This window comes from Gallus gallus, chromosome 34, assembly GCF_016699485.2.
Source record: "Gallus gallus isolate bGalGal1 chromosome 34, bGalGal1.mat.broiler.GRCg7b, whole genome shotgun sequence".
Lineage (NCBI taxonomy): Eukaryota > Metazoa > Chordata > Aves > Galliformes > Phasianidae > Gallus > Gallus gallus.
The window spans coordinates 46,441-55,430 of NC_052565.1; the positions used below are offsets into that span (position 1 = coordinate 46,441).

The 8,990-nt window shown below is 63.5% G+C and overlaps 1 protein-coding gene and 1 pseudogene across 1 annotated transcript; both read left to right on the forward strand.

Moving 5' to 3' along the window:
* The window catches only part of LOC121108124, a 2,768-nt pseudogene extending 770 nt beyond the window's left edge, over positions 1-1,998 (forward strand).
* Positions 1,999-3,069: 1,071 nt separating this feature from the next.
* LOC121108097 (probable ATP-dependent RNA helicase DDX23) lies at positions 3,070-8,426 on the forward strand. The gene is given in 19 exon segments (XM_040654931.1): positions 3,070-3,328; positions 3,527-3,618; positions 3,620-3,732; positions 3,818-3,916; positions 4,231-4,327; positions 4,403-4,468; positions 4,623-4,761; positions 4,854-4,987; positions 5,079-5,191; positions 5,267-5,410; positions 5,520-5,745; positions 5,902-6,047; positions 6,143-6,320; positions 6,430-6,672; positions 7,021-7,172; positions 7,276-7,384; positions 7,584-7,758; positions 7,850-7,872; positions 7,874-8,426. Coding segments are annotated over 19 exon segments (2,709 nt in total). The 3' UTR covers positions 8,075-8,426.
* Positions 8,427-8,990: the final 564 nt, after the last annotated feature.

Below are 8,990 nucleotides of genomic sequence, written 5' to 3' on the forward strand. Positions count from 1 at the left end.
TTTGCTGCTGCTGCTCCATCAGATGCGATGGGGATTGGAAATGGGGGGTGGGGGAGCATTGGGGGGGGCTGCACTGCCCCCATAGCACATAGGGGGTGTTTTTCCGGGGGCGGGGGGGCATTCCCCCTATAGAACATAGGGCGCAGTGCTCCTTTGTGGGGCACCCCACTGCTGTGGGTCCTCCAGCCCCATTGGGGGGGGGTTGTATGGTGACCCCTCCCCCATTTCTTTTAGGGTCCCCCTATTACGACAACGTGCGTCCCCTTGTGCTACAGCGACTCCGATGCTGTTCTGCTCTGCTTCGATGTCAGCCGCCCCGAAACCTTGGACAGCGCATCCAAAAAGGTGGGGGGGTCCGGGGGCACTCAGACCCCATATACCGTGTGAACATCTGCCCTCCATCCCCCACATCCAGCAATTATGGGGTGGGTGGGAGGTGATCATGAAACAATTCCATGGAATTGGGGGTGCCCAGATTCTATGTGACAGCCAATAGGCGGGGAGGGGGGGGGGGGGGGGGGTGGGGGGGGGGGGGGGGGGGGGGGGGGGGATTGGGGGGGGGGGGGGCATGGAGGGGTCTATTTTAGGGCCCCCCCACCCCACTGATGCCCCCTTTATCCCCATAGTGGAAAGACAGAGATCCTGGATTACTGCCCCAACACGCGGCTGCTGCTCATCGGCTGCAAAACGGACCTGCGGACGGATCTGAGCATGTGCTGGAGCTGTCCCACCAAAAGCAGGCGCCCATCTCCTATGAGCAGGTGGGGGGGGGGCGGTGCTGATGGCCATGAGGGGTTATGGGGGTTGGGGTTGGGGTTTGGGGGTGCTGGGGGATGCTGGGTTATGGGGTTTGGGGGTGCTGGGGTGCTGGGTTATGGGGTTTGGGGTTGGGGGGGTTGGGGTGCTGGGTTATGGGGTTTTTGGGATTGGGGGGGGGTGTTTGGAGTGCAGGGTTGTGGGTGGTGGCCATGCTGGGTTGTGGGGTTTGGGGCCAGGATGGGTTTTGGGGTGCAGGGTTGTGCTGATGGCCATGCTGGGTTATAGGGTTTGGGGTTGGGGTGCTGGGTTGGGGTGTTTTTGGGGTGCTGGGTTGTGCTTTATGGCCCTGTTGGGTTATGGGGTTTTGGAGTGCAGGGCTGTTCTGATGGCTGTGTTGGGTTATGGGGTCAGGGTGGGTTTTGGGCTGCAGGACTGTGCTGATGGCCTTGCTGGGTTATGGGGATCGTGGAGTGCAGGGTTGTGTTGATGGCTCTGTTGGGTTATGGGGTTTTGGGACCAGGATGGGTTTTGGGGGTGGGGCTGTGCTTATGGCCCTGCTGGGTTATGGAGCCAGGGTGGGTTTTGGGGTGCTGGGTTGTGCTGATGGTCATACTGGGTTATGGGGTTTTGGGCTGCAGGGCTGTGCTGATGGCCTTGCAAAGTTATGGGATTTTTGGGTCAAGGTGGGTTTTGAGGTGCTCCGTTGTGCCAATGGCTCTGCTGGGTTATGGAGTTTGGGGATCGGGATGGGTTTTGGACTGCAGGGCTGTGCTGATGGCCCTGCTGGGTTCTGGAGCCAGGATGGGTTTTTGGGGTGTAGGGCTGTGCTGATGGCCCTGTGGGCTATGGGACTTTGGGGTCAGGGTGGGTTTTTGGGGTGCAGGGCTGTGCTGACGGCCCTGTTGGGTTGTGGGGTTTTGGGGTGCAGGGCTGTGCTGACGGCCCCGTTGGGTTATAGGGTTGCGTGGCAGCCCGGCAGCTGGGAGCTGAGAGCTACTTGGAGTGCTCAGCCTTCACCTCAGAGAAGAGCGTGCACAGCATCTTCCGCCCACCGTGTCCAGCATCTGCCTGAGCAGAGCCCCCCCGCCAGCCCCCCCAGAGTCCCCCCCGGGGTCTCTCCAAGCGCCCTCCTCCATCTGCCCACCCGCTCTGAGCTCATCTCCTCCGCCTTCAAAAAGGAGAAGGCCAAAAGCTGCTCTGTCATGTGAAGGGGGGGGGGGGAGGTGTAAGGATGTGACCCCCCCCCCCCCCCCCCCACCTCACCAAACCGCCCCCAGGATGGGCCGGGGGGGCCAAACGAAGCCGCGGGTGCCCACCCCCTCCCCCCCCCCCCCCCCAATAAGGATGGGCTGCCTGCTGCCCTCCATCACCACTGCATCCCCCATCGGTGTGTGCTGGAGCCCAGGGCTGGGGGCAGCCCCATAGAGCTGTGGGGTGGAATTCTGGGGGGGGCGGGGGGGGCTCAGGGTGACCCCATATAGAAGGATCAGGCTGCTCCTCAGCCCGGAGGGACTCATCCTTTTCTTTGAATGCCCCATTGGTGTCCAGCTCTGCCCCATCCCTCATTTTGCTGCTTAACCCCAAGGGTGGGGGGTGGGGGAGGGGTCCTCCATAGCCCGAGTGGGGGTCTGGGGGGGGGGGGGGGGGGTGGCTGTTTTATAGGCTGTCTTATGGGATGACGACTCAGTTCGATGTTCGGTGTTATTAAAAAGCTTTATTATTATCAGAAATATAACTGCTGGCGTGCAGAGGGTGCCTGGTGCTGTGTTTGGGGGGGGATGAGGGGGGTCGCTCCTTGATGTAGGGCAGGGTTGTGTTGGGGGTGACCCCATAGGGAAGGGCAGACCCCCCATTGGGTGTTGTGGGGACTGAAGTCGGTGCCACAGCAGCAGTTCCCTCATCCCACCCCATCTGAACCTCACCCCATTGCAGGGAAGGTTTGGTTTCTACATGGAAGCAAAGAGAGACTCAGTGCTGAGCCTTCATGGGGAAGTGTTGGTGGGTTAAATGTGGTCTGTGGGCGTTCTCAGCTGGAAAAGGTTCCGTGTTGGGTTTGGGATGGGAACATCGATGGGGAGAGGGCTGATGTTGAGTTAGGGATGGATGTTGGCACAGATAGAGGTTCAACGTTGGGTTCTTGAATGGGAACATCCATGGGGAGAGGACTGGATATGAAGATAGAGATGGAGATGGCCATAGATAGAGGGCAGAGGGCTGAACAAGAAGATAGAGATGGAGATGAATAGGGATAGAGGTTCAGTGTTGGGTTTCGGATGGAAGCATCCACGGGCAGAGGGATGTGGGGGCTCCATGGGCTCTGAGCGCAGCGCAGTGCGAGCTGAGCCGCGGGGGCCGCTGGGAAATGTAGTTCCGGAAGCGACTGTGGAGCTGTACTTCCGGAAGGGACCGCTGGCAGCTGCAGTCCCTGTGGAGGTGTACTTCCGGAAGGGGCTGCGGGGGCCGCTGGGAGTTGCAGTCCCGGAAGTTGCCGCGGGGGCGCCTCGCTTTCCCAGCGTACCCCGCGGCGGACATGGCGGCGGCGCGGCGCTGAGGCCTCGGCCTGGGCCTGGTGCTGCGGGGAGACGGCGGTGAGACGGGGCCGGGCCGGGGGGCGCGGGGAGGGTTCGTTTCTCCCGGAGGAAGGGGCCGGGGGGGGTTGCAGGGCTCCGTTGTGCGGCGCAGGGCTGGGTACGCCGGCAAGGAGCCGCTCCGTCCCGTTCCCTCCCGGCGGTCCCTCTGAGCGGGCCCCGCTGCCCCCCCCCCGCAGATGGCCGGGAGCTGACGGACAAGAAGGACCGCGACGCGTCCCCCGTGAAGGAGGAGAGGAAACGCTCCCGTTCCCCGGACCGGGATCGGGACCCGCGACCGGGACCGTAAGGGGTCCCCCCCCAAGGACAGGAAGCGGCACCGCTCCCGGGATAGGAGGAGGGGCAGCCGGTCCCGGTCCCGGTCCCGTTCCAAGTCCTTGGACAGGTGAAAGCCGTTGGGTTACCCGGGGGGGGAGGACATCTTTGTAGGACAACGGATCTCATTTTGGGGTGATTTTCCCGTTATTCAGGGACCGGCGGCACAAAGAGCGCGACCGGGACCGGGGTAAGAAGGACCGGGAGAGGGAGAAGGATGGCCACCGGAGGGACAAGGACAGGAAGCGCTCCAGGTGAGGGGGGGTCCGGTTGGGTTGGCTGCTATGTGGCCCTATGGGGCACAGCCAGGGCTCCGGCAGAGGGGGCTTCACCCAGCGGGGGGTGGGGGGAGGCGGGCTTTGGGGCTTCAGGCTTTGGGGCTTTGGGTTTGAGCTTGGGTCCTTGGCGTTGGGGTTTGGGGCTTCAGGTTTGGGATTTCGGGGTTTGGGTTTCGGGCTTCGGGTTTTGAGTTTTGGGGCCCTGGCTTTAGGGCCTTGAGTTTGGAGCTTTGAGGTTTGGGTGTGGGGCTCTGTTTGGTCCCTGATTGCCTTTTGCTTTGTTGGGGAAGCTTGTCCCCAAGCAGGGGTAAGGACTCCAAGTCTCGCAAGGAGAGGGACTCGCGGAAGGCGGAGGAGGAGGAGGAGAATGCACTGAAAAAAGAGAAGGTGAGGAGTGGGGTTTGGTTCAGGAGCGGCTCTCGGGGTGAGGAGAGGCGTCACAGCACAGCCCCATTTCTGCAGGCACAGCCCCTGTCTTTGGAGGAGCTGCTGGCGAAGAAGAAGGCCGAGGAGGAGGCAGAAGCGAAGGTGGGAATGGGAGTGGGAGTTCTCCCTTCCTGCACAGTCCCGGCGTGTGGTGGTGGTGCCCGGATGGGCATCTGGGGGGGGTCCTATCCTGGGGTGGTCCCAGCAGTAAGGGGCCACGTCCAGCCCCGCTGTGAGCCTTCCTCCCCTCTTGCAGCCCAAGTTCCTCTCCAAGGCTGAGCGGGAGGCCGAGGCCCTGCGGCGGCGGCAGCAGGAGGTGGAGGAGCGGCAGCGGCTGCTCGAGGAGGAGAGGAAGAAGAGGAAGCAGTTCCAGGAGATGGGGAGGAAGATGCTAGGTGCGCTGTCACCCCCACCCCTAAGCCCCCACGCCCCCCCCCCAAGCTGTGCTGGGGAGTGCTGAGCTCTGAGGTTCTCCCCCTGTTCCCAGAAGACCCCCAGGAGCGTGAGCGCAGGGAGCGCCGGGAGCGCATGGAGAGGGAAACCAACGGCACTGAGGACGAGGAGGGCAGGCAGAAGATTCGAGAGGAGAAAGACAAGAGCAAAGAGCTCCACGCCATCAAGGTGCTGCTGGCAGCCGGGCTGGGGGAGCTTCTTGGGGGTGGCCGGGACCCCCGGTAGGGTTCCTGCCTTGCTGATGCTGTGCTGTTTGCAGGAGCGCTACCTGGGAGGGGTGAAGAAGCGGAGGCGCACGCGGCACCTGAACGACCGCAAGTTTGTCTTTGAGTGGGACGCATCAGAGGACACTTCCATTGACTACAACCCCCTGTGAGTGCCCGGGGGTGACCCCAGGGGGGCTCTGCAGCCCCGGGACTGCCCCCTGACGCTCCTGCCCTGCTCCAGGTACAAAGAGAGGCACCAGGTGCAGCTGTTGGGACGGGGCTTCATCGCAGGGATCGACCTGAAGCAGCAGAAACGGGAGCAGTCGCGCTTCTATGGGGACCTGATGGAAAAGAGAAGGACGCTGGAGGAGAAGGAGCAGGAGGAGTGAGTGCAGTGGGGGGGGCACGGGGCTGCCGTCCTGAGGGTGGGGGGACAGATCTGCTGTCCACAGGGCTGTGGGGTGAACCCCGTGCCCTTCTTTGCCCCATCGCAGGGCCCGGCTGCGGAAGCTGCGGAAGAAGGAGGCCAAGCAGCGCTGGGACGACCGGCATTGGTCCCAGAAGAAGCTGGATGAGATGACAGACAGAGACTGGCGTATTTTCCGGGAGGATTACAGCATCACCACCAAAGGAGGCAAAATCCCCAACCCCATCCGCTCCTGGAAGGATTCATCCCTGCCGCCCCACATCCTGGAGGTCATCGATAAGTGTGGCTACAAGGTGGGCTCAGGGGCTGTTTTTGGAGGACCTGTGTGTGGTCTTAACGTGAGCTTTGGTGGGAGGAAGAGGGCTGGTTCTTGGGATCGGAGCTCCTGGGTTGTTTTGGGGGGGGGTATGGGGGTGTTCTGCTGGCAAACCCACCACTCTCCTCCGCAGGAACCCACTCCCATCCAGCGGCAGGCCATCCCCATCGGCCTGCAGAACCGGGACATCATCGGCGTGGCTGAGACGGGCAGCGGTAAGACGGCGGCGTTCCTCATCCCACTGCTGGTGTGGATCACCACCCTGCCCAAAATCGACCGGTGAGGGGGGGGCTGCCGTGGTGGGATGGGGGCGTCGTGGGGGTGGCGCTGTGTCACCGTGGGGGGGTGACGTCGCGGTTCCCTGCGCTGCGCAGCATCGAGGAGTCGGACCAGGGCCCCTACGCCATCATCCTGGCTCCCACCCGAGAGCTGGCCCAGCAGATTGAGGAGGAGACCATCAAGTTTGGGAAGCCTCTGGGCATCCGCACGGTGGCCGTGATTGGAGGAATCTCCCGCGAGGACCAAGGCTTCCGCCTGCGGATGGGCTGCGAGGTGAGGCTGCGGCGCTGCGCGGCCCTGCGCTGTGTTGCTGGGGCACCCCCGGCTCCCAGTATGGCCCAGTTCACCACCGGGCTGCAGGCGCTGCTTCTCCCCCCCACAGATCGTCATCGCCACTCCTGGGCGGCTCATCGACGTGCTGGAGAACCGCTACCTGGTGCTGAGCCGCTGCACATACGTGGTGCTGGACGAGGCGGACCGCATGATCGATATGGGCTTCGAGCCTGACGTGCAGAAGATCCTGGAGCACATGCCTGTCACCAACCAAAAACCCGACACCGACGAGGCCGAGGACCCCGAGAAGATGTTGGCCAACTTCGAGTCGGGGAAGCACAAATACAGACAGGTGGGGGGGAGCACAGTGCAGATATGGGGAGGGGGGGCGGGGGGCACAAATACAGGTGGGAGGGAGCACAAATGTAGATATGGGGAGGGGGGGGAGCACAATGCAGACAGGTGGGGGGGAAGCAGAAATACGGGTGGGGGGGAGCACAGTGCAGATATGGGGGGGGGGAGCAAAAATGTAGATATGGGAGGGAGCACAGTGCTGACAGGTGAGAGGTAATACAGTGTAGACAGGTGGGGGGGAGCACAGTGCAGACAGATGGGCACAGGGCGGGTTTGGGGCTTTGAGGAATGGAAGCCGTGCTCCCTGCCCCGCGGGGTCGCTGCTCACTGCCCCTTCCTCTTGCAGACTGTCATGTTCACAGCCACCATGCCGCCGGCGGTGGAGCGCCTGGCACGCAGCTACCTGCGCCGCCCGGCCGTGGTCTACATTGGCTCTGCTGGCAAACCACACGAGAGGGTGGAGCAGAAGGTCTTCCTCATGTCAGAGTCGGAGAAGAGGTGAGAGTGGTGGGGAGGGGAAGGAGGTCTCGGGGTGGTCCGGGGTGGGCGTGGGGCACCGTGGACCCTCCTCACTCTCCTCTCCTCTCCTCCTCCCCTGCAGGAAGAAGCTGTTGGCCATTCTGGAGCAGGGCTTCGACCCGCCCATCATCATCTTTGTCAACCAGAAGAAGGGCTGTGATGTGCTGGCCAAGTCGCTGGAGAAGATGGGGGTGAGTCCGGCCCGGAGCCCCCACCTCAGTTGTGCCATCCCCACCCCACGCCTCTGCCCTACGGCTCACGGCGACCCCCAGCCCCCCATCCCGGTGGTGTCCCCCCCGTGCTGCGGCACAGCCACGCAGGTGCAGAGACCCCACAGCTGAAGCGTGGCCCCCCCACACCCCCCCCGCTGAGCCCCATTTCACCCCACAGTACAACGCCTGCACCCTACACGGCGGCAAAGGCCAGGAGCAGCGAGAGTTTGCCCTGTCCAACCTGAAGGCCGGGGCCAAAGACATCCTGGTGGCCACCGACGTGGCCGGCCGCGGCATCGACATCCACGACGTCTCCATGGTCGTCAACTACGACATGGCCAAGAACATCGAGGGTGAGTTGGGGGTGTGGGGGGGGGGTGAGTTGGGGGTGCGGGCCGAGGTGAGGGCCCCCCCAGGGCGTCGCCTGACCCCACACCCCCGTAGATTACATCCACCGCATCGGGCGGGACGGGTCGAGCCGGGAAGAGCGGCGTTGCCATCACCTTCCTGACCAAGGAGGACTCCACGGTGTTCTACGACCTGAAGCAGGCCATCCTGGAGAGCCCTGTGTCATCCTGCCCCCCCGAGCTGGCCAACCACCCCGACGCCCAGCACAAACCAGGCACCATCCTCACCAAGAAGCGCCGCGAGGAAACCATCTTCGCGTGAGTCCCCGGGATTGGGGTCTGCCTTCCGACCCCCCCCTTTTTGGGGACAGCAGGACCACCGGGCGCTGCCGGGACTGTGCTGGCCGCCCTTATCCCCGTGCTGCAGCCAGGACTGCCACCAGCACACACTGGGGCCGGGGCTGCCCCCAAACGTCCCCTCTGTGCGCCCATTCCCCCTTCCTGCGTCGCCCGAGGACTCACGGAGGCTCTTTGGGGTCGGGTTCCTCTCTGCCCCACTGCTGGTGGGGTCGCATTGGGGGTCCGTGTGCTGGTTTGTGCGTGGGGGCTGCGTTCACCTCATCCCTTTTTTTAGCCCACCCTCCAGGCTGCAATAAAGCAGCAGCGTTGCCAGATGTCAGTTCCCCACGTTGCCATCCACGTTTCCATGGGGCTGCAGTGCTTTGCACCCATCCAGAGGGAATATTTGGGTTCAGAGCCCCCCTCGCCCCCCTCCTCCCCCCCCTGCAGCCCCCCCATGCTGCTCTCCCCCCATCTCACCCCCCCACACCCACACCCACGCACACAGACTCCGAGCACTCTCGTGTTTCTGAAACAACTTACAGGGAAATCAGTGCTTTCTACAAAAAAAATTGTAACAAATCTGTGGCTCCCACCCATCCCCTCCGCTGCCGGGGGGTGCTGCTCCCCACAGAGGGTCCCACGGACCCCCCCATGCCCCCCCCCACCCCAACATGTGGAGCAGCCCCTGGCTGGGGGTGGTGGGCGCTGTATTTACAGGGCCTGCGCGGTGATGGGATTGGGGACAGCGGGGACAGCGAGCGCAGGCGTGGGTGGCTGCCCCATATATGGGGTCTGGCAGCCCCACACATGGGGTCTGGCTGCCCCCCCTTTGCCCCCCTGCCCCCCCCCCTCAGGGAGGAAGCTGTTGGCTACCGGTGAATGGGGAACGGTGCAGA